The 26,179-nt window shown below is 32.7% G+C and overlaps 1 protein-coding gene across 4 annotated transcripts in view; it reads right to left on the bottom strand.

Annotated features, from left to right (window-relative positions):
* Nucleotides 1-380: 380 nt before the first annotated feature.
* Nucleotides 381-26,179, bottom strand: part of LOC129791811 (protein MTSS 2) — a 28,037-nt gene continuing 2,238 nt past the window's right edge. For 2 of the 4 annotated variants that reach the window (XM_055830347.1, XM_055830348.1), the window contains exons 2-13: nt 23,061-23,292; nt 20,670-20,805; nt 14,880-15,589; nt 13,603-13,668; nt 10,649-10,748; nt 10,000-10,563; nt 7,878-8,228; nt 7,231-7,431; nt 3,567-3,676; nt 3,394-3,466; nt 3,158-3,325; nt 381-1,232 (exon numbers count right to left, since the gene is read on the bottom strand). In XM_055830347.1, the coding sequence (XP_055686322.1) occupies nt 1,045-1,232; nt 3,158-3,325; nt 3,394-3,466; nt 3,567-3,676; nt 7,231-7,431; nt 7,878-8,228; nt 10,000-10,563; nt 10,649-10,748; nt 13,603-13,668; nt 14,880-15,589; nt 20,670-20,805; nt 23,061-23,135 (2,742 nt within the window). In that variant the 5' untranslated portion in view covers nt 23,136-23,292 and the 3' untranslated portion in view covers nt 381-1,044. Of the gene's footprint in view, nt 1,233-3,019; nt 3,326-3,393; nt 3,467-3,566; nt 3,677-7,230; nt 7,432-7,877; nt 8,229-9,999; nt 10,564-10,648; nt 10,749-13,602; nt 13,669-14,879; nt 15,590-20,669; nt 20,806-23,060; nt 23,293-26,179 lie in introns of all 4 variants that reach the window. The other 2 variants (XM_055830345.1, XM_055830346.1) reach the window with 1 other exon arrangement.

A 26,179-nucleotide genomic window follows, 5' to 3' on the forward strand; every position in this document is an offset into this window, starting at 1 on the left:
TTTTTTTTTAATGAAAATTTCATAAAAACGTGATTGTCTGGAAATTTTGCAACATGGCGGCTATTTTAACACTTGGAAAATTTTGCTGGACAAAATGGACAATTCGACATTTTTCAATCGCCTCAGAATCAAAATCTATTTAATATATTCTGCATCTTTACATTACGTAGGGAAGTTCCATTACTTCAATATCGTCGAAAGAAAACTTGGAAAAATATTTTCTTTAAAGAGAAAATGAAGGAAAGACTTTTGAGGTTAGAAACCTCGATCCTCCAAGTGTTAATTATACCGCCAAAATGCATTGCAATAGGCCGCCATCTTTAATAATTCCAATTGTTGCACAATAAAAGACTCGAAAGGAAATAAAGCATTGCCAAAAATTACGTATAATTCTCAAATTTTATTTATAAATGCCTCTGTAAATAATTTATAATTGTATATATTGATAAATACTTCCATCCTTACGATCCTACTACACGAAGAAGTACAATATAATATAAAATATAGCGATAAATTATTTTTTCACTCTTCATCCAATTTTTCTCTCTCTTACAAAATTCTACACAAGTTTAATTGAGATTAAAATTCAACCCCCATCCCTATTCCCATTTTTTTTTAATTTATTTAATTCCACAAATAATTTAATTTTAAATGTTTTTCTTTTGTTGTATATTAGCATTTTATAGAAAAAAAAAAGCATTCCCACAAGAAAAAAAATATCCTAAAACTTACACTTCTACCTATTTTCTTAATAATATGTATATAATAGTATATAATTGTAAATATTATTTTGTTTTTTTTTTAATATGATGTGAAAATGGGAAAAATCAGTCCAATATAAATATATGTTTGATGTTTCATTCTCCTCATCCTCTTTTCTTTTTCTTTTTTGAGAAAGTTATACATTTCATCCGATTAAAACACTTAATTGTTAAGGATTAATTATTTTTTTTCAGCTTAAGTAGTTGCGTTAAGTTTTTTTTTTGAGAAATATTTTATATATGTATAAATTTTAATGTAAAAAAGAACAAAAAGCGCCCCAATTTAGTGGATTTTCGGAGCACTGCGATCGTTGCAAGTCTTATTGGGTTTCAGCGTAGCGCCCCGCTTTATTTGATCCATTAGCGTGGCGTGGCAAATGCGAGGATCTGGCAATGTTTGGCTGTTAATTATATTCCGCACAGCAAAAGCCTTCCCCGACAGTCTTTTGTTGTGATGATGCGACAGGTAGTCTGCAAAAGAGCAAAGAGAAGAGTTCCATCCCACACGCACGGGTGGAAGGTTAAATGTTAGTTGAAACAGCAATAAAAAAAATTTAAAAAAATTAAAGAAAAAGGATAAAATGGGAGAGCATCCAGTGGCGAAATGTGCATTTAAATAAAGCAAAAATTTCACACACAATAAGCATAAGAATGTGATGAATTTAGATGCAAAAATTCTTTATGCTATCAGATTCATTTTCAATCGCACAAAAGCGCAAACTTTACAATTCCGCCCTACTAAACATTTATTTTATTTCCCTTCCCTCTCTCTTTCCCCCCTAAATTGGATTCCTTCAGTGCTTCTCGATGCACTTAACCAAGTTACATTACGCGGTCAGTTGGAATTAAGAATTAATTTTTTTCTCTTTGATGCAGAGAAAGTTTATATCATTCATTTCTTTAATAATAAACTGAATTTATTATTTTGTTTTTTAATTCAATTTGAGTGCAAAATCTCATGCAATTCACCGTTTAAATTAATTTTTTTAATTGCTTTTGCAATGAAATTTATTTTCAATTAATTTGAAACACTTGGAAGGAAACCTTGTTCCTTAAATATTAAATAAGACTGCGCGCAAGGGCAACAAGATCAGTTTTTTTTCAGTACCTACAAATGGAAATTGGAGGAATTGCATGAATTTTTCTTGGTGAGGTTTATTTATTTTCTAAAAAGATTTTTAGTATGATTTTTCAATTTAAACGTTTTTTTCTTTTTTAATTTTTAACGTTTCAAATGTTTCACAATTTGTGCGATTTTGACGTTTCCTTTCCCGCTTTTGACAATTCGTAAGATTCTAATGTTTGACGTTTCTTTTCTAACTTTTCACGTTCCTTTTCTAACCCTTTTGCATTTCTTTTCTAACGTTTAAATCTTTTTCTCAAGATTTGTGAATTTTTTTAAGCAATTATGACGTTTGATGTTTATTTTCTAACTTTTAACGTTTCTTTTCAAATGTTTGACAATTTGTGAGATTCTAACGTTTGACGTACCTTTTCTGAGCATTTTGCACTTATTTTGTAATCTTTATGCATTTATTTTCAAACTCTTTTTTAGCATTTGTGAATTTATTTGAGGAATTTTAACGTTTGAAGTTTCTTTTCTAACTTTAAACGTTTCTTTTCAAATGTTTGACAATTTCTGAGATTTAGACGTTTGACGTTTCCTTACCAACTTTTGACAATTCCTGGTTTTTTAACGTTTAACGTTCCCTTTCTAACCTTTTCTTTTTTGTCAATTTTTTAAAGCAATTCTGACGTTTGGTGTTTATTTTCTAATTCTTAACGTTCCTTTTCAAATGTTTGACAATTTGTGCGATTTTGACGTTTGACGTTTCTTTTCCAGCTTTTGATAATTCGTAAGATTCTAACGTTTGACGTACCTTTTCTAACCATTTTTCACTTATTTTGTAACCTTTTTGCATTTATTTTCAAACGTTTTATCTCTTTTTTAGCTTTTGTGAATTTATTTAAGCAATCCTAACGTTTGATGTTTATTATCTAAAGTTTTGACGTTTAAAAGCCACACACGCTCACTAAAAAAAAGCAAAAATCACACAAACCTTTAGCCGAAATATTAAAAGGAAAAAAATGTGATGAAGATGAAATTTTTTAATGAGAAAAAAATTTCACTCGAAATAAAAAAAGTTTGTTAAAAAAAATCCAGAGCTTGCCACTGGAAAGAGTAATTAAAAGAAACACACAGAAAAAAGCGAGAAAACAATAAGAATGGATGGTCGCAAGAAAGCGACTACAAGTACTTGTTGGTGCTACAGAGTAATTCCCATCGAAATGTGAATGTGAAGTGGATGGTGCCAAGAAGGGATTTGTCGAAATGTAGATTTTCTGATTCATCATTTGATTCTCATATCCAATGGACGAATAGATGGGGCCTTTACCTTCCTGACCACCATATGTCGTCATGTTGCTCTTCTGGTGATCACTTAGACGATAGTACAGTTGCTGCTGCTGCGACGACGGACTCTGACTGTGACGTCCGTAGAATTTATTTGAATCATTCTCACTGGATGACGATGAATGGAAGTCCCCGCCTGATGGTGTAGGACCTTAAAAAAACGCCAAAACTTATTTTTCTGCTCAATTTTATTTATTTCCTTCCTTCCCGACTACTTACTGTGACTCTGATGACGAAAACTGGAGACTTTATTCACTTTTGGTTGAGCATACAGTTGTGATGGGGAAATCCTCTGTAAATTTCACAAAGAAACAAGCAAAAGAAATTTTTTATAAAAATCATTTTTAAACCCCTTTTAAAAAATAAATGAAAATTCAAGAAGAAAATCTCACAGGTTTGCTGGTGGAATTGACACTCTGTTGAGTCCTTCGCAAAATCTCTGGACTAGCTGGGAAGTGTTTCAAATCAGTCAGTGCCTTTATGGCTTCAGCCACACTTCCGGCTTTACATGAAGAAGAACAAAACATTCAATTTATTATTAAACGCATGGAAATTATGCCATCTTAAACATCTCAAATGAGAAAATTTAATCTTTCGTGTCAACAAACTTTATTTATTATGAAAGATTTATTATGCGCTCTTAGTCACGAAATTTCTCACAATCTCTAGTCGAATATTGGGTTTTGATATGATAAAAATAAGCGCCAAATGAGTTTTCTACTTTATCTCTTTTACTGGGAAAAATCTTCAAACTGATTAAATCAATTTCGTACTATTATTACTCGCTTTTTTGGCTTAAATTAGACAAAGAGAACAAAAATGTTTATTTATCACATTGAGCATTCATTGAAGTTGTCTCTTTTGATGTTAAAATCTTTGAATTGCGCGTTATGACGAAAATTCTCGAATATTGTAATTTTGCTTTACAATAGAAAGGAGTTTATTCGTTACCGTATAAAAAACTCCTTATTTGAGAAAACAATTTCAGTGCAAAATTCAAAGATTTCAATGGTTTCTCAGTCGCTGAATAAGGCTCAATATTTATTATAAAACAAACTAGAAATCAACAAAGAGACTTTCCATTTTTAATTCGGATTAAAAATGCCTAAAATGTAAACAATGACGTAATAATTGTAATATTAGCAGAGTTGGGCAATTTCATGTAAAATTATTTGTTTATGTAAGTATTGGTTTGTCCAATATTTACACGGATTTCTAACCTAAGATATTCACATAAATTCAGTACAATTTTGATTTTCTGTCTCATTCATTCCCATTGAATGTAATGGTAAAAATGTTAGGTTAGAAATCCGGATTAATATTGGACAACCCAATATATGTATGTGAAATATACAAAAATGCAAAAAAGCTGTAAAGAATTTGTAAAAACAATATTTGAGGGAGAAATGACCGGAAAAAACCCAAAGTTTTATTATAGGGGTAACTGGGGTAAAATGGTGAATCGGGAAAAAAATTAAATTCAATATCTCATGAAATATTTTGTCCCAATCATTCGTATTCAGTTAACAGGTGCTTCTTACACCTCTTAATAATCCCAGAAAGCTTTAGTTATGTAGAACGAATGCTTTGGATTTTATTGAGGAAAATAATTTTCCGATGTCTAAAGTTACTTTTACCACCTTACCATATTTCAATTCTTACCATCTTATTCTGTTTAATATATTATGGAAATGCATTTTTTCATTAAAGCAATTATTGCTGAACACAAACCTGTTCTGATTTTTCCCAAAAATTTTCCGAGTTTTCTATTATCAAGTTTTCACTAAAATGTAGCACTTGGGGCAAGACGGTGAATATTTTTTGGGGTAAAATGGTGAAAAATTTGCCTCCTTCCACTCATATAGTGTTTTCTCTCTCTACAATCTATTTTACTATTGACGCGTAATTGAATAATCGCCCAACATTTTCGCCCTTCAAAATCAATGTTTTTATTCCATTCCATTCTTCACAGATAATATGTATTAGGTAGGTTAGGTAATATAAACAATTAATTAACTCGAAATAATGTTTTTTCCATAATTTTTCTTAAAAAATTTCTCCTTGTTAAATAAATTATCATATTGATTTTGCTACCAAAGTAGCTACGAGTATTGAATTCATTGTCAGCTGGGTTTTTGTTGCACGCAGATCTGACGGGAAGTTGTAGAAAACATCAAACAATTTTATAGGACTAAAAAGTGAATAATCATTACTATACGAAGTGAAATCTCTCAATCGAAACAGGTAAGTTTATCCCAAAGCAAATCATTAACCTCTCAGACATGGATTTTCAAAGAAAAACGCATTTGAAAATCATTCACCATTTTACCCCAGGATTTTTGGAACAGGCAAATGTGGAAGGGTTTGGAAAATGACCTGAAAAAGCATTTTCCCATTGAGATAGAGAAAAATCGTCTGAGACAAAGTTGTAGCCCGGAAAATTTACTATAAGATAGTTGTCATGGGAAATATCAAATATTTCCACGGAACTCAGGAAAAATTGTCTCCCAAAAATTCACCGAATTACCCCAGGTTCCCCTACTTTGTTAAAATTATTTTATATAATTAACTAAAAGCTTTTAAATCAAAAAGTTGTTTTACATTAACGGAAAAATTAAATTGTAAAAAGTTTGTCAATTTTATTAAAAGATTTTAAATTTCTTCATATGTATGCAAAATTACTGATTGATCAGAAACTTAGGTGGGAAATTATCTTTTATATGAAACCCGTTAAAATATTTTTTAAAAATTAAAAAAAGAAACTTAGGTCAATATTAATATGTAGAAATTTCCTTTTTGTAAAGAAACCGATGAAATATCCTAGATTTCATTTTATTGATGTACTTAAAGCCCACTAAATGATTTTAAAAATGATATTTTTCTTATTTCGATAAAAAAAACCTTTTCTCACATTAAGCGCGTTTATTAAAGCTTTCTTTAACGTATTTTTGAGTTAAAGCTCAAATTACCGAGTATATAACTACTGAGCACCTTAATATACAAGTTTTTTTTAACTTGTATATTTTTCATGTAGAAAACGCACCTTTTAAAGGTAAAATGTTAGTTAATATAAAGAATTTCTTCGTAAGGAAAGAATGGATTGAAGAAAGAGAATATGTAAGTTCAATTTCAACAAATTTTCCCCTTAATAATGGAACTGAAAACAATTTTTACAAATCTAGAAATGAACTTTCCCATAAAAGTATGAGAATTTACGAACCTTTAACAAATTAATTTTATCTGTATTTTTAAAGCTTTTGAATAATGTTAATAAAATCATAAATGCATAAAAATTTACTTTACAATTTTGGTTCTGATCAAGATTTTTTTGTCTGAATGAATAAAATAACTTTTTACATAGTTTTACAAAATAATTACATTTTTTTTTTCAATTAAAGAAATATTCTGCTACCAATTTTTCTTTACATTGGGCCTAATTCAGCGACCAAGAAACCCTTGAAATCTTTGAATTTTGTACTGAAATTTCAAGATTTCAAACGAATTTCAAGAGTTTCTTGGTCGCTGAATAAGGCCCATTATTTATGTAAATAAAAATGTATAGAAAAAGACATGTAAAGAAAAGAATTTTTTATATGTAAAAAAACATGTAAAATGTAAAAAAATAAACAAACTGCCCAACCCTGAATTTTAGTGTTTTTTTTTTTTTTTTACAAAAAAAACACAATAATTGTGACGTCATGATTCACATTTTTTAGCAATATTTTGCAGATTTTCCAAGCTATTTCCTAAAAAAAAATTAGGAGTTTTTTTTGGCAATTTCTTATTAACTTTCAATCCTTTAAAAGATAATTTAATTTCCGATTGTTTCTTAAAATAAAAAAATTTACCATTCAGAAATGAATTAACTCCTTCATCTAAAGAAAGATTACTATTGTGCTTTAAAATCTTCTCAAAATTACTTCAAAGTAGATTTTTTTTTGCAAATCATTGCCCTTGATTATCTCAAAAAAATTTCCAGTTGTAACAAAAAAGAAAGTATGTACCTTAAACAAATATTTAATTAATAAAAAATAAACCATCATCTTTGCCACCCACCTGATTGTGAGATATTTTCCGAGTCAAGAAGATAAGCTGGTGGCGGTGGAAGACTTTCGGAAGAGACATTCATTAGATTCTGCTGTGAGAGATTTTGTGTTGCTAATTTGTTGAGCTGTTGACTCGGTGTGACACTGGAACTCCGTCGAACGGGTGGTGGTGGTTTTGCACTGTTTACCGATGATCTCCTCGATCGTGATGCTGTACCCCCCATAGGAAAAAAAAACCCCAGAGGAAGGAAAAAGAAAACAATTTACACCACATACTCCACATTTGAAGCTCCCCTTCTTCTTTAACATTTTCTTCTTTTCCCTTCGCTCTTTCTACGTCTCAACCAAATAAGATCAGTTGAGCTAAGAGGAAAAATAAATATATACACCATGGTTGGTATTTTCTAAACTCTGTTGGGGAAATATTTGTCATCTCTAAATACATCTAAATGCACACACAGAGAGCACATAAGGCAAACAAGCATATGAGAAATTAATAAAAGTTCTGTGATAAGGAAAAATGTGTTCAACAAAGGACGTGAAAAATGGAGAAAATATGTATTCGCGGTGGGAAGGAAAATACAAAAAAAAGAATACGTAACTCCCCAAAAAAAAAACTAAAAGAAAACTTAAAGAAAAGAAAAGAAAAAAACAAACCAGAGAGAGAAGCTGGACGAGGTGATATCGCTGGGCGATTGGTATTGCGAAAGACACCATCGCATTGATCGACAGTTGTGGGTGTTGTGGGTGACTGTGGCGATTGCTTGAATGACGTTACACGATTTCGTGTTTCCACCCCATCGACCGCCTCGACCTTTGGCTCCTTATACCGCAGCGTGACCACCTCACAATTATGCTGCATATATTCCTGCTGTATGATCACCTCATCCTTCCTCTCCACCTCGTGCTCAATGGCGATCTTTGGAATTTCAACAACACCCCTCTGCAGCAAATCCAGCTCATCAATCAGACTATTTAGCTTCTCAATGGAATCATGGTGCAATTTATCTGTTCGACACCACATGTCACATTGTGTTTATTCATTCACATTTTTGGGAGGCATTTTGTTTTGTGTTTGAGGAGGGCATAAATAAAATAAAAAGAAAAAGAAAAAAACACACAAAAATAACTAAAAAATCGACAACATCGCATTGCTCAAATTCTAAGAGAAAATAAGTTACAAAGAATACTTTCTTTTAAGAACATTTCTCTAAATTTAATTACAAACAAGGGGTGTTTATCTGAACGGAACTCTTCGAATTATTCGTCGAGATTCGGATTATTCGTCAAGATTCGATTTATTTGTTAAGAATATTCGAATTATTCGTTAAGATTCGGATTATTCGTCGAAATTCGGATTGTTCGTCGAGATTCGGATTATTTGTTAAGAATATTCTAATTATTCGTCGAAATTCGGATTATTCGTCGAGATTCTGATTATTTGTTAAGAATATTCGAATTATTCGTTAAGATTCGGATTATTCGTCGAAATTCGGATTGTTCGTCGAGATTCGTATTATTTGTTAAGAATATTCGAATTATTCGTCGAAATTCGGATTATTCGTCGAGATTCGGATTATTTGTTAAGAATATTCGAATTATTCGTCGAAATTCGGTTTATTCGTCGAGATTCGGATTATTTGTTAAGAACCAAGGTGATGGTATAACCTCATTTTCTGTAAAGAAAAGTCACTTTTTGTTGACCAAAATGTATGAGGAATTCTCGAATCTCGCTCAATCTCGACCGATTCCCGAGAAACACTTTAACTTTTTTTTTATATTAATAAGTTATTTCGATAATGAGAAAGCTAATTAAATGTACTTTCGATTGCAAGTGGAATTGTGCAATTTGATCCCTTCCTCTGATCGGAAGAACCTGCTGCTTCACGAAAAGTAGGGGAGAGCGGGGTTAAAAAAGTCACTTAAGGGTTTAGAAAAAGCTCAAAATATCATATTTCCCAAACAGATAAAGCAAAATGTATAGCTCAATTCTTTAGGATATTTCTTGCCCTACAACTCTTTCTCAGATCATTTTGTTCTATCTAGCTAGGAAATATGATATTTTAAGCTTTTACCAAACCCTTAAGTGACTTTATTAGCCCCGCCCTCCCCTACTGATTTCTCGGGGTTGGGCATCCCCCTGATAAGAACATTCGAATTATTTGTCGAAATTCGGATTATTCGTCAAGATTCAATTTATTTGTTAAGAATATTCGAATTATTCGTTAAGATTCGGATTATTCGTCGAGATTCGGATTATTTGTTAAGAATATTCGAATTATTCGTTAAGATTCGGATTATTCGTCGAGATTCGGATTATTTGTTAAGAATATTCGAATTATTCGTTAAGATTCAGATTATTCGTCGAGATTCGGATTTTTCTTCAAAAATATTCAACGTCTTTGTTAAGATTCTGATTATTTGTCAAGAAGATTAGATCTATTATTACATTCGTCAAGTTTCGGATTATTTGTCAACAGTCTGATTATTCGTCAAGTTTCGGAAGATTCGCTAAAATATTTCAAATATTCGCCAGATAAATACCCCTTGATTATAAATAAGAAAGAAAAAAAGATCCTACTAAACACACACTGCTAGAAGGATTATCAACTTGAATGGAATCTCTGATGTTATGCTGATTTCGACGAAGAAAGTCAGCAAATATTTTTTTTTTAATATAAATTTTAACATTAAAATAATCTTCAAGTTGATAAAGCCTTTGGAAGCACACCGATTTAACGTACAGAGAGATAAAATTATTTAATGTTGTGGCATTTACCTGCTTCCCTGTCTGGCTTCTTCACCAGTTTGCTGTCCACTCTCTTCAATACATTGGCCTGAATTTGCTCCAATTTCTCAAACATAGACGTCTTAGCCATCACGGAGGAGCCGAGAATCTTTGTATCATCATCATCACCCTTTGTGGGCGTCACTGTAACATCCGCAGCAGACACAGGCGATGCATTCTGTGGTGTTGCCGTGGAACTTGAGGATTCATTGATATCCGGCGATGACAGCTGCTGCACCACTTCTTTGGGCAATACTGCAACCGCCGTATTGTGCTTCTGCTGGACGAGTGTGCTGGACAATTTTGACGCTGCCATGGAGGCTAGTTCGGTCATATTGACATACGTAGGTTGCATCTGAGGGTAGTCTTTTGTAACATGCGCTGGCAGTGATGACGGTGGCTTCACTTTAACCGTTGAACTCCTCTCAAGCGATGAACAACGTATTGGGAGAGGAGGACGGATGGAATTGGTGGACTTTGGAGGTTCAGCCTTCACTTCTGGATTCTGGAACGTATAAACTGTGAGCGCGGGACGTTGATGACCGCGTTCATAAGCTTTTATAAGAAGAAAAAAAAGGGCGATTCAATAAACATTTTTTTTTCCATATTTCTGTGTGAACTGCACGCCAAGAAGACTTACTGGATGAGATCGTATGGGGACGATCGACGGCAGAAACGGCCGGATCTTGGGAATTTGGTGGCCAAGTTGACATTATGTGAGATTGACTAGCAGTTGAAGTCTATTTTCCCCCACAATGCAGAAGGTTTTTATTTGATATTCAATCCAATAAGTGAGCGTGCGCGTACCGAGGGAAGAAAGAAAATACGGAAACATTAGATGGAAGCCACTTTGCACTCCGTGATGCCTCCAAACAAAGGCAAAACAATCTCATTCTCCTATGCTATTCATGTTTAAAAAAAAAAATAGGCAGCATAGGAAAAAAAAACGAGAAAATAGTGTAACACCCGATAAATCTTCACATACACCATGATCACAATTGTTTCAATTGTGCAGTGAAAGGTTTTTTATTTCTCGGCTCTCCCTACCCTACTCCAACGTGCCCACAATCATCTCAGAGATTCCATAAATTATTAACAAATTGGACGGATTAATTTGTATTATAAAAAGTGAGAAGAAAAAAAAATCCCTTCAACACAAAAAATAATAATCTTGTTCAACAATTTTGCTTAGCTTACAAAAAGGTGAGAAACAATTTCTCTCCTGCCACACGTTTACCACCCACATTGGCGCGCGCATTTGAATCTATTAAAACCATCGCGCGTTTGGTTAGTTTTGAAATAGCTATTGCAACACCAATTTTATTAAATAATTCAGCCTTGCTATTCATTTTCTCCCAATAGAGCATTTCTCAATTCATTAACGCGCCAAAAGCAAAATGATCAATTTTTTGTGATTGCATTCTCTTCGCGCGAGAAGTTAAAATGTAAAAATGAAAAAAACACAGCGGAAAACAAGCGGAGGAGGATTTAAATTGCCGTTGAATATATCACCGTGTATCCCACATTTTTCCGTCCAAGAAACCAGTATGTTTATACAAGGGAAAAAAATGATAAAAGACCATTGAACAGCGTTATTCTGACATTATGTATTAATTCCTGTGCCTGAAAAGTATTAACGGCTCTTGACTGTTTTAAAAATTGGTTTTAAAAGGTCTGACCTAAAGGAACTAAGGTTTGGTTTAAGAAAAAAATAGGCCTGGCTTAATAAACGGCTTAGCTTTGAAGCTTTTTGAAGTCTTATACAATTTACCTAACAAATGTTTAAGATGAATCTTTTAAGGTTTTCATATTTAAAACAGGTTAGATCGGTTAGATCTAGAATGCATTTAACCCTACCACAGCATTAGAAAACTTAAGCTCAGTTTTAAAAAAAATTAGGTCTAGTTTAAAAGAACTTAATGGGGTTAATGAGTCTTATTCAGCGACCAAGAAACTCTTGAAATTCGCTTGAAATCTTGGAATTTCTGTACAAAATTCAAAGATTTCAAGGGTTTCTTAGTCGGTGAATTAGGCCCAATATTTAACTTTAAAAAACTGATACTTAACTTAATAGAAAGACCTAGATTAGAAAACCTTAAGCTTATAAAACTGAAGCCTGGTTTAAGAAAAAAAGCCTGGTTTTAAAAACATAAGCCGATCCCTTATCGAGGGCTGCATTGTAAAAACGGCTAAGTCGGCGAACTCTGTATGGGATCGAACCGACTTAGCCATTTTTTTTTACAATGTAGCCCTCGTTATGCTAAAAAAGTTCAGGAAAAAAGCGACCTAATTTTTTAACGTACAAAAAAATATCCAAATAAATGAATTTCTAAATAAAAAAATAAAATAAAATAAATCATTGCCTATCGAGAGATAGACGTAATTTTTTAGTATTACGGACATTTAAAAATTTAAGTGGGGGAGGGTAGGCAAAATCTCCGGGTCAGAATGTAATGTGAGATGGTAATCCACTGTTTTTGGTTTTTCTTTATTATTATTTTTTTTATTATTAGTTACTGTTCATAAGGAATTGCATGGATAATTAATCAGAAATTCCTTCTTTAGATTTTCTACTGTATTTAATAGCCGAGAGGTTCTAATGGTGTCACTGTTAGGTCCTTACTCTTGCAGTGACCAGGGTTCGATTCTCACTCCTGACAATATTTTTTTTCTTCATTTTTTTCACTTTAATCCAATTTGCTCAAAAGATATTTAAATAACTTTAAACCCATCAAAAGAATATCTTTTAAAAAGAGTTTTTATTGCTTAAATACAGATCAGATAATTTGGAATTTATTTCTTCGCAAAGATTGTAAAAGAAATCGAATTAATTTAGTTCAAATTCAAATTATCAGCCATAAAAGAATAAAAGCTGGTATGGAATGAATCGTGTATTATGCAATCAAATTATCAGAAAAACACTGCAGCTGTCTTATTAAATGATACCATGGCAGATGCATGGCGCCGACATAAACCATTTGGCACAGGAGTAGTGCAAAGTGCCCTTTTTTTTTATCTCCGCACCTCTTCTGCACTTTCGAGCTTCATGAATTTTTCATGCTTTTTACACTGAATCCTCCACGGAAATAGAGACACATTCGATAGTACTTCCCTCGCGCGCGTATTTTGCCCTGACTAAGAAGTAAAAAAAAATGTGGTTTCATTCCGATATTCCCACGGAAAAAACGGCAACTTTGCAGAAAGCCACGAGTCAAGAACAAGAGTCAAAACAAGATTTTCATCATCATCTCTTCGTGAATTTATAAAATACATTTAAAAATTCAATTGTAGAGTGAGAGCGAGGAAGTGGGAAGAGAAAAAGATCGAGAGAGAGCAACATGTTTGAATGGTCTCCATTCATAAGAAAAAACCATCTCTCTCAGTGATCCACTTTCATTCAAAATTCTAATTATTTATGCAAAGAATCATGGCAGCAAACTGGCTAATGTTACTTCTTTGCACCATCCACATGAGGTGCCATTCACCTCGACCAACCATTTCAGCTGCTGCTGCTGCTACCTCATTATACATAACACATTTTCATCGCGACATGACGAAAAAAAAAGAACATCTGTGACATAAATTATTATTTACCTGTGAGGAACAAAATCCACTATCATTTGATTCAGCGAGCTTCAAGCGGATTGCAGGCGATATTAACTGAGGAACACACAAAAAAGAAAAAAAGAGAAAAAAAAGACAAAATAGAAAATAATTACAAAAATAATAATAAAAAAAACTCAAGAATAAAATAGGAACAAATTGGAATCAGAGTTGATGGATTTTGTAGATAGATTGATTAAAGATTTTTTTAGATTCATAAATAAACTAAATTATTTAAAAATTGTTTTTTATGAAAGAAATCGATTACTATCAGATAATCTGTGATTTTCGATATTTTTTTTGACGAAGAATCCAAAGATTCGATTGATTTTTTGCGTTTTCTAACTCTCCTGTTGGTTTTAGAGCGAAAAACACGGCAGGAAAACCGCGTAAGTCGCGAAGAAATTCGCGAAAAACTGTAACAAGTCCGCGGGGAACGCAAAAATTTGGGACAAAATCCGCGGAACCCGCAAAAAATCGCAAAAAAATCCGCGGAGATCGCGAAAAACCGCGGAATTTTTTCTCAATTATGTACTTTTGGATTAAAACCAGTTCAGTTTGGCAAACCTTAGCAAATTGAATTTGAATTTGAATTTTATTGGGTTTAATATCCCGGTGATACATCACAATATGGGACTATATACAAAATCATCCAAATCTTTGGCAAATAATTCGAAGATTTGAAGATTTTAATTCAGATAAACTCCCCTTGATCTGTACTTAGATTCGTGTAATAGATTTATGTAATACAATTTTCCTAAATGATTTTACTACATTTTTTCTAGAAATGTGTGTCCAAAACTCCTAAAAAAACGAAAAGCCTTAGAAAAAAAATCAAATGTAACCCCCAGCATCAAACAATCCAAAAAAAATTACAAAAGACTTGCAAGAAGTATTTTTCGTACAATTGAATACCTGATGAAAACGAAAATTAGTCTCGAACATAACACTTTCCCACGTTCCCCTATTTGTTTTATTTTTTTTTTTGATTTTCATTCTTTTCTTTAATCTTTGTAAATGAGGAAAGTAAAATCAAAATTTAATTCCTTTTTTAAAAAAAAAAAGATCTTTAATCTACAAATCCATCATTGTATTCAACTCTGATGCCATATGTGAGATAAACTGAAAATTGCACTGTGTGAGAGGGGACTGAGGGCATCGATGGGAGACTTGGGAGAGAAGGAGGACATAGAAGCGCCCGAGCTCGCACAATTGAGTGAAAGAGTGTGATTAATTAGGTGGAAGTGGTATGAAAAAAAATTCCTTACTTGCGATAGAGATCTTTGGTGTTGCGATCCCGCCGATCCGCTACTGTTGAGTGAATTTATTGAGCACACTGAACTCTTGCGGGACCCAAGAGAGGCTGAGCATCCACCCTGTGAGCTGCCACCACCACCACTTGCTGCCCCCGGTGATTCGGGATATAAATTCATTGTGGACTTTGTTGCGAGGATAATTTCCTCGGATGATGGTGGAAGGACATTTGGGTCCTTTGTCACATTCACAATGGCATCCATCGCCTCCTGGAGGTGACTCAATTCGTACATCACCTCATATTCCTCCTTCACAACGGGCTGGAGGAAATTCACAAATGTGCAGTAGCGCTCACGCTCCTCCACCATTGCTATCCGGAGGCTCTTCTTTTCAATCTCCTCAAGCTCAGCGCGACGCTGTGTCATGTCGTGCAGGGAGGAGTTCACGAGACTCTGCATCGTATCCGATTGCCCTTTGCGTGCCTTCTTTTGCAACCTCAGCGTGTCCGTGGAGCGCTTTTTGAGCTCCGCCCGGCACCGTTTGTATTCTTTGGTGTGATCTTTGTCAATGATCGCCACTTGGCGCTTCCACTCCTCAATTTTCTCCTGCAATGGTGCTATAAGGCAATCCATAATTGCAGCCGTGAAGGATTTCATCTTCGTCTCAACAGCTTTATGCCGCAAGCAGACACGCGTGAGTGCCGTGCCAATCTCCTTCGATCCACCTGGAGGGTTGTGATAGGAGAGAAAACAGACAATTTACTTTTAGAGATTTATAAACATTTTATCATCTTCTCTCTCTCTCTCTCTCTTGCTGGCGCACACAAATGTTTCTTCCAAAACACCCAAAGCACCGCCGCCGCCAATGAAGTCCACCTCTTGTGCGCGCGCGCCCCGAGAAAAAAAAAAGCCCATCATCTGCTAACTATTTTGAGATTCTGGGTCAGTGATCTCTTGAATTGTAAAACCGACCGGAGAGATTATATGAGTGTAAAAAAAATCTCTTACACACATATTACAGTGAAATCCCGACAAATTACAAACACACCACGCTCAGTGATTCCTCTTTCTCTTCAATGTTCACCCACATTGTCGTTTAAATGCGCACACCGCGCATAAGAGAATACTCTGCAGCAGACTGCTGCAGTCAAGCTATGGTACACACAGAGAGTCTCTTCTTTCTTCCGAGAAAACACCTCAAAAGCAATCAAACACGTGTGTTTCCCTCTGTTGTTGATTTAATCGCACAATTTTCTCTTTCACTCCCTGTGCTTCCTCATCATCATCGGCAGCACCTCCTAATTACAGACACTTTACACATAACACGTCTCAAGGAGGGTTGCTCTACAATGTACACACATAGAGTTCTAGGTTCTTTTTTAGACATCACCATCCCTCCCTATGAGGTGATTACTATGTATATAAAAACATGGGGGATACAGAGACAATACTACCAATGAGGGTAATCACCATTCATGGTAAGAGTTCTATTGCAAATACGAGAAAAGAGTTTGCATGAAAAGAACCATTTAGCATTACTCCGCTTCTATACAAATCAATTCAATATGAAAGATTGAAATTATTAAGCACATAAGTTTATTTTTTTATTCCAGATCAAAGAAAAAAAAACATCAAAGTGATTATTTTTCTAATTGATAACATGTCTGTGGAGAAAAAATACTTCGTTATATATTTTATGCATCATAAACTATATCTCTTACTTGACTGCTAGGCCAGAAAATAACCTCCAGTTTATTAAATTAAAAAAAAATGCATAAATAGGGGAGATCGGGGTTATTTATGTCATTTTCGAATTGTTAAAGTTTTGTGACGAAAAGGCTTTAGAATTCACAATAAATATTAGAAATAAGCACTGAAAAGTTTTTATTTATAATTTTTTGTTAATGAATTTTATTCATTTCGAGTGATTTAGAACGCCTGTGGTTAGATTCTGCCGAATATTTTTACTGTTTTGATGAATAATCCGAAGATTAGCGAATAAACATAATATTTCCAGAGATTTGATTATATTCTTCATTTTCAGTAAAAATTAAGTACTTCTTCCGCTTGAATTTATTGTTTTTTTTACATTTCAGGATTGGATTTAGTACTTATTCGACTTAAATTTAGAACTTTTTCAGTCAGAATTTAGTACTTTTAATGATTGAATTTACTTCTTAAGATACTAAAAATGAATACTAAAAATCTAGCCAAAGTAATAAATTCAAGCACGAAAAAGTACTAAATTCAATATATTTAAAAGTACTAAATTCTATTGGAAAACATACTAAACTCTAGTCAAAAACATAGTGAATTCTAGCTGAAAAAGTATGCTGAATACAATGGGAAAAAGTACTAAAGTTAAGCCTATTAAGTACTAAATTGAAATTCACTTCTTTCGCTATAGAATTTAGTACTCTTTAGGCTTTTGCTCCTACCAATTTAAGACTAAAAAAAATAAATATTCATTTTCATTCTGTTGAATATTTCGATTTTTTGGCGAATCATCCGAATATTTTCATTCAGATAAACATCACTTGTTTTTCTACATCTTTGCGAATCTTCGTATGAAGCCGATGAAATCACTGTTATGCATTTCACCTGAAAGTCTTTTTCTTTTTGGAATGGAAAAATCGTTTCGCTGCAAATCAGAATCTACCAACTAATTGAAATATTTTTTTTAAAAAAATCGGATATCATGGATTTATTTATTAATTCCCTACAATATTTGCTACATGTCTGGACTTTATCATTCAATGATGTCATATGAGACTCAAAATTAATAAACTCTCTTATCATGAATCGCCAAAATATTGGTTCATCGGAATATCCAATAATTTCGCAATATTTACATTTTGAAGCTTTTGAAGTGAGAAAATTTATCAAAGAGAGGAAATGTTCGGAGAGATAAAAAGAAACTCCAACATTGAATATTGTAGGTTGGTAGGTACGTTTAATTTGTGTGAATTTTCCATGCAATTCGTGATTATTTTTTTTTACAACGCCGCTTCAACGTGATAACCCGCTAGTGGATAAAAAATTTCATGCTAGTTGATTTGCAAATCCTCATTCATTTCCCTTGATAGCGCGAATTTATTTAACAAAAAAAAATGAGACTCTTTACCTTTTCTTTGACTATTGAAAATTGAAGAATAAAAAATCATTGTTCATTGTTTAACACACACGCACTGTGCAAAGATACTGTGAGGCAAATTAAAAGATAATACACTCCTCATTAGCATATCGTTAACAGAAAATTGAGATGGCAAATTGTGGAGGAATTGCGATGCCAAAAAAAGAGACATTCGTCAATTTGTACAAGTCTCTTTTTTTTTCTTCATCATCATCGCTTCTTTGAGTGCGTAAACAATTCACATGTGGAGCTATTTTTGCACTCATTCACATAGGATTTTGCTTCTTGCCATTGGAATTTGTTTGCAAGTAGTAAACACTGAAAATGACATTTAAAGAGCGTGTGAGATTTTTTTTGCAGCAATAATCCAGCAACAGGCGGTTCCTTCGCTCTTGCCATTTGGTGTTGTTGCTTCTTTTCTTTACCTATTTGATCTGTGATTTTTTTTTTCGTTGCCATTTTGAGACGCCTTTTTTCTGTAAATGAATGAATGTCTAATGGATAGACAATTTTGCTAAAGAGGAAATGATTTTTCACACACAAGAGATTCTAAAAGATCTTCTTGATACTCCTTCAAGGTGAAATATTTTTTTGGCGGAAGTTTCGTCATTATATGAATTTTATCTCACGTATTAGGAAAGAATTTATGTAACATTTTGTAGAGTTTTTGCAGGAAATATTAAAATAAAAAAATGGAGAGAAGATGAGAATAGCTTAGCGCTAACGACTTGTCTACTAAAGTCATCTGTTTAAATAACTTTCACCAGAATCGTTAGTTTTGTCTCTCTAAAATGTAAAATATTCTAATGAATTTATTATTCTTTTTTTTGCATAACATAAAATTAGAGTCTAGCTATTAGAGGTTATTTTTTAAAATGTAAATTGGGTAATATAATAAAGTAGAACAGCATGTTTCCAATTAAAATAATATTCTGAATGTCAAGATAGAAAATACTAAACTCAATTTATAAAAGTCATAAAAGCATAATTTTCAGAACTTAATTAATGATAAAATTATCACGTCATTGGGTGAAATTCTCTTGTCATATCTCTAGTCTAACATTCTTAAAATTTCCTAAAAAAAGACTAAAATTTACTTAAGATTCTTTAAGTTCTTAAGCCTCTTTAAGTTTTCTTTAAAATATTTTAAGTTTTCATAAGATTTCTTCAGTCAAGCTGAATCAGGCTAAATGCACATTTTTCAATGATTTTTCTGATCGCTTCGGTCACCGAAACTCGTATAAATTATCAGAAAATATGATTTTGCTCGATTTACTTAAAAAATCTGAAGTTTTCCCAAGAAATCTTTAGGTTTTTAAGGGTTTTTAAAAGACTAGTGAATTTCACCCATTGTCTACATTTTTAAACTAATCTATCGAGGACTACATTGTAAAAACGGCTAAGTTGGTTAACTTTGTATGGGATTTGAACCGACTTAGCCGTTTGGAAAACTCCAAAGAAAAGAATTTCCCAAAAATTAAAAAATCTGCCTAATTTGCCTAAAATCCATAAAATAGTTAAATTACTTTTCAAAATTACTCTTTTTAGTGACATTTTTAGCATACATTGTGTGTTTTTTTTAATGTCTTCTTTTAGTATGAGAGTTCATAAAAAAAAAAGAATGTTAAGAAAGACTTTTAATGGGATTCACATTACAAAATAAACTCCCTTCCTGGATTTTTTCTCAAATGAAAACATCACAGAAATCACTAATCTGTTTATGATTTATTTATTTTTCCAAAAAAACCAGATGCATTCATGGAATAAATTAAAGATGTTTTAGTGACTCTCAATTTCAATGAGAATATGCACAGAGCATGTCTAATAAAACAGATTTTATAAATGTTATTGCTCAAAAATTTAGAATAAATTTATTATTAATGGAATTTTGTAAAATTTCATTAAAGATTTTTATTTTTATTCGAACGTTTACCAACAAGTTCTTCACACAAAAAAAATCTTTTTTTTTTCTGCAAAGGAAATGAAAATTTGTGCAAATTGTGAGAAAAATTTAATCTTTGTGCTAATTTTTGTACGAAAACTGATTAATTTTATTGTAATTATGCAAGTTTAGGGATTTATTTCAAATGTAAAATTTATTTTTTCAAAGAAAATAATATCAATTTTATGCTAATTTGAAATTTCTGCTTTAATTTGAAGAGGATTTGCCTAATAACTCATGGCTTTTATGTGTTCCAATAAAATGTCACGCGTCTGTGAGATGTTATGCCCACTACTGTTGTATGCATGTGTATTGTATCACAATCATTCAGAATTTGTATAAGCATAAAATCCCATCTTATATACTTCCTCAGATTATTTTTTTTCTTTACATTTTCAGATAGAAAGAATGATGCTGCACAGTTGTAAACGTGCACTTTGGTGAGACAGTGTGGCGATTGTAGAAATGTGCGATGAAAAGCCATTGGAAAATAGTGAGGGCGTTGAGAGAGAAAGAGCATTTCAATGGAGGTGGACGTGATTAATATTTTTTTTTTCTTTTCTACTTTTTCAAAACTTTGCTTCGCCCATTTCATCACACACACGGCATTTTAAATCACCCACCGTAGCAAACGGAAGGCGGTAGACTGTGCCCGTTGTTGTACGTCTACATACATATAGAATAGGATATGTATATATGAAAGAAATGGTACCCAAAAATATCTGTTTACCTTTCGAATTTGTGGCTGCATCTGCAATCTTCTGAAATGCATCCAAATACGTTGAAATCGCCTGGATGGCTGATCTCAAGCACATGTGTAGTTTACTGGCTTTCATCACCAAATCCTCCCAGAGTGGTGTTGAATTCTGCAAAATGACAAGGAAAGAGAGGAAAATATTTTATGAGATATTCAACATTTTCCATACATTGCAGTGTTATATGTTTGCCTTTTATATAGCCCACCCGTTAGGTACCTTTTCAATACATATGCCCAAAAGCGAAATTATTGGAAATTATTGATCATGTGCCGAGAAATGGGAAATTACATACGACGTGCTAGATGGGAAATTGAGAGAGATGTTGTTGCAAATAGCAATTGAATCATCTTATCATTTACTGCAATGATTGCATGTTAAATCCATGTTCATGATTGAAAAAAATATTGGTGAAAAATACCTTAAAATTGGTTTAATTTGAGAAAAAAAAATCTTTACTTCCAAATTAAACGTTTTAAAATTTTAACAGATTGTGGTTTAATCGTTCAATTGTTGTTCTAAAAAAATAAAAGATTTTCTTCCCCAGTAGGTGGATTCTGATGTGAAACTTAAACTTCCTATGGTTTTTCTACAAGTTTTTTTTAATACATTTTTGTGAATGATTGTAAGACGAAAATTTTTGAAAAGAAAAATTCATTTCAATCACACAAAAACGCTTTCACACATTCATTGACGAAAATTTACAGATTCAAGAAAATTGATTTTTTTTGCATTTTCCGGTCGAATTTTCCGGAAAATCATGATATTTCCTGAAAGTATAATAAAAATGTATTTGTAGGAGTATTTTTCTCCTTCCGGGGTCGTCAATATATTGAATGCGGGCTTAAAAGAAACGAATCTTTTCCCAAAGCTTTCGGCGTTTCACCACGACTTCCTCAGTGGTACTAAGGGGAGAGATTTTTAGATTTAATTTTTAAGAACATGTCAATTACTTAAACCCTTGTCAACAATCTACTTTGCTTCTGTTGGCATTTTACATTATTAAATTAATTTAAAAACAATAAAATTAACTAAATTTCTAAATTAAATACCGAAAGCTTTGGGAAAAGATTCGTTTCTTTTAAACCCGCATTTAATATATTGGCGTCGTCGGAAGAAGAAAAGTACACCTAGAAAAACATTCTGCAAAAGGTTTCCGTCAAGAACTTATTAATTAATTATACTAAATTAAAAAATTATAAATTATAAATATGTTTTAGTGGAAAAATCTTTGAAAAATCAAGTTGCGTAGTGAAAAAATGAATAAAAATGAACAAAAACATAGGAATATTAAGTTTTTCCGCATTTTCCAAGGGTTTTGGGAAATAATTCGCATATATGGAGTAGAAGAGGTATCTAATGTACAATCTTAGCCAAAAAGCGATTCCTAAAACCATCCTGGAACGAAAAATCGCGATTTTCCACACCCCCAAAGAAGATTTTCACGCTTTTCCCATTGGTCTGAATTTTTAATATTCTTTTTTCCGAGGGCTCTTTAGTGACCATCTTTCGAATTAAATCGGTTTTTTGCTGCACATTCATGAGTGAAAATTTAGGACAAAAGTTATAAGACCCTTTGTAGAAAAATGATAGGAAGGTTGTGTTTCACATCAGAATCTATCCACAGAAAAATATCTCTTAAAAGAACAAATATTTAGAACATGTAAAAAATCGTTGAAAATGTTAAAGAATAAACTCTGCAATTTTTTATCAATTGAATCGTTGCATCGTTGCATAAATTAATATAAAAAAGAACTTTGAACAGTGAATATATTTTGGAGTGCACTGAAATGTTTATTTTTCTGCGATTAAATTGCACGATATCGCCAAGACAATAATCAGTGAAATAGAATTTATTTCCTGGGCAAAAAAAAATGAGAGAGTTCCCCCCACGAGACTCATGCAAGCTTTTCACACCCAACTGACCAAGTGAATGATTTTCCAGAGAAATTCTCAAATGAATTTTCCTGCATTCTGAACACCATGCAGGCGGGCAGCACACACAAATTGCCAATTACACCTTCGCGCGAGGTACTTTATAACCCAAATACCCAATCTTCTTTGCTGGGGCAAAAGAAAATGCCACAGAATACGCTATTCGAAATAATGGTTAAAAAAAAAGAAAGATGGCAAGTAGTATGATTGCGTGATTAAGAGATAAATTGGAGTAACTTGCATAGTCTATAACGTAACTGTTTCATGCACATCATCTACAATTTACGTTTATTTATTTTTTTGCTTTAATTCGCCACTCATTAACTAATTAGCAGAAAGAGAGTCTGGCTTGCCAATGCTGGAGTTTTTTTTTAGTTTGTTCAAATCTTAAAAATAAAAAAAAAGAAATAGGTACATGGCGCGTCTTTTACCTTCAAATCAGCAATTATCAGCTGAAATAAACTGCCCATGGCTGTTCCAACGGGATGCTCCAGATTCAGATCCATGATTTTTCAATCACTTTTGTCGTACACACACCACAAGGGAAAATAAACTCTCTTTTCTATATCCACCTATATTTAGCCACAACTCTATCCCGTGCACTAGCACATACACAGCACTTTGCACTCTTTTATTGTCTTACTTTTTTCAGCCTCTGATTTCCTGCAATGACATGGTTTTATTTCACAAAATGAAGAACCATCGAATTTGCAAAAAAAACCACAAGAGAATAGCCATGGGAAAACACGTGTGTGTGGGGAAAAAAAGGGCACGACATCCCGCTTCATTTGCCCATTAATGAATTCAAAGAGGAAATCCCATTGAATCCAATGCAGCAGCAACACAAAAAACCCACCCAAAAGACCTAAAAAAATATATTTCAACGCACATGCTGCTCTCAAAGCTACAATGAGATTCTTGCACCAGTAATGGAGAGATGCTATCTATCTAGAACGAAGAGATTCAGTCGCGTACACACAAGAAAAAGCCAATATTCTGGCTGCCACGGGGGCAAGAAGGGCAGAAAATGAAGAGTAATTAGAAACTGATGCGTGATAGTTTTAATCTCATTTGAAATCATTTTGCGTGGCATTTCAATTTTTCACGATAAATCACGAAGAGATTCAATGAATAAATCCAATATCCGTCCGCGCGCTAAAGCCCATTTTGCCGTGGAAATGAGCCCAGAGGTGATTATCTGAGAGAAAATATTCAGATCTTCGGGAATATGTATGTATATGAATAGGTCCTAAAGAATAAGTAATTTAGTCCTAAAGAAGCTGAAATTAACGAGAAAATGTACTTGAAAGGTTCTCAATTTAAGCGTACAAAGCAATAAATTCCAGCAGAAAAAAAGTTTTTCAGTCTTCAGTCCTAAAGAGGATCAGTTGAATAAGAAAAGCTTTGAAAATTTTCTCAATTCAAGATTGAAAAGTACTAAATTCAAGCTGAAAATTTTATATTGGTTCTACTAGTACTAAAAAAGTTCAGATTGAAGAAATAAAGCTTTGAAATAGTTCTTAATTCAAGATTGAAAAGTACTAAATTCAAGCTGAAAATTTTATATTCGTTCTAGTACTAAAGAGGTTCAGATTGAAGAAAAAAAAAGATTTGAAAAGTTCTCAATTCAATTTTGAAAAGTACTAAATTTAAGATGAAAATTTTATATTGATCCTACTAGTACTAAAAAAGTTCAGACTGAAGAAAAAAGCTTTGTAAAAGTTCTTAATTCAAGATTGAAAAGTACTAAATTTAAGATGAAAATTGAATTGGTTCTACTCGTTCTACTAGTACTAAAAAAGTTCAAATTGAAGAAAAAAACTTTGATTTTTTCAGATTAAAAATTAAAATTTATTTAGTTTAATTAATATATTTTTTAGGTCATTGTTTTTTCCCCTAGGTGACTGTATTTACAAAATTAAAAAAGTATTTGAAAAAGTTCTTAATTCAAGATTGAAAAGTACTAAACTCAAACTAAAAATTGAATTGGTTCTACTAGTACTAAAAAATTCAGATTGAAGAAAAAGCTTTGAAAAAGTTCTTCATCTAAGCCTAAGCAGTACTAAATTCCACCCTAAAAAAGTACTAAATTCAATCCTAGAAAATAACAAATTAATACCTAAAATATACAGAATTAAAATCTGAAATTGCTAAATAGAACTCGAAAAGAATTTTTACAGATTTTTAGTTCTAAAAAGTTTCAAAATGAAAGAAAAAACCTCAAAAATCTACTAAATTCAAACCTAAAGAGAACAAATCAAAGGGGTTTTATATGAAAGAAATATTTGGATTTATAAATTTTCGGATTATTCGCCAAATAAAATCAAAATATTCGGCAGGTAAACACCCCTTGAAATGAGCTGAAATGTGAGAAAATTTTAATTGATCTTCTTTCTAAAGATTTGTTGGAGTGTTCATTTTTTTTCAAAGACGATTTTTAGTTTTTCAACGAACCAAAGAGTTTTATTGAAAAATATTTTAAAAATTCAATAAAGGAGCATTAAAAGCTTTCCCCAAGAGCTTTTATAGCTCTCTTTTGTTACGCATATTGTTATCAAAATGCAGTCTTCTTATGAGAATCTTAGGTAATAAGACACACACAAAAAATGAAAGCTTATGAATTGAATTGAATTTTTAGTTGTGATTTTTTTTAATGAACATTTCGGTAAGAAACAAATTAATCCATTTAGTATGCTCTTCATCAAGCGTGAAATCCGGAAATTAGCGAAATAACCAACTAAATAAGTAATTCAATGAGCACAGTGCACATACCCGAAAATCTCATTGCGACAAAAATGAAAATTTTCTTTCAACAAAAAAAGAGACTTTCAATGAATTTATAATAATTTAGAGAAGATGATGTCCAGCGCTGCCGATTATTGGGTTATTTATTTTACGGTTAGTCCTCCCTTTGGGTTTTCCTTCAATTAAACAAATTAATTACATATTACATAAAATGAGCACAGTGTCTGTCTGTTGGGGGGAAAATCACCGAAATGGGTCAGAGAAGCATAATTCGAAGCAGATGGGAAATGAGCTGGAAATCACACGGAGAGGGCCCCTTTTTTTTTACATCCACAATGTTCTTGCAATTGACACTGGAATGCCAACACCATCGCAATGCTGTGTTACATAAAACAATGATGATTTTGCGAAACATTTCCTCGCGCATTTTTCCCCACGTTGGGCTTCTTTTTTTCTCTCTCTCTTTATTTTTGTGCAACTGAAGAGGAAGCAAAAAAAAAAACACATGAAATTGGAAACTCGTGCCAAGAAAATTCTCAAGCGAGGGGTTTTTTTTCTGCAAACTTTGAGGAAAATTCTGTGATTTTGTATTCAAGGCCGGAAAATTAGTTGTATTTCTTTCAAACACAGCTTTTGTGAACCGAGCAAAATCGAAAGTCGTCAGAATGGGCTCAAACATGGGATGAGCACGAATTAGGGTCCCCACATTCCAAAAAACGTATGCGCCAAAAAATTTTTTTTCCGGTAGTCCGTACAACGCTAAATTGCAAGAGAACAGTAATAGATAGAGACTTGCGGTAAACGG

This window comes from Lutzomyia longipalpis, chromosome 3, assembly GCF_024334085.1.
Source record: "Lutzomyia longipalpis isolate SR_M1_2022 chromosome 3, ASM2433408v1".
Lineage (NCBI taxonomy): Eukaryota > Metazoa > Arthropoda > Insecta > Diptera > Psychodidae > Lutzomyia > Lutzomyia longipalpis.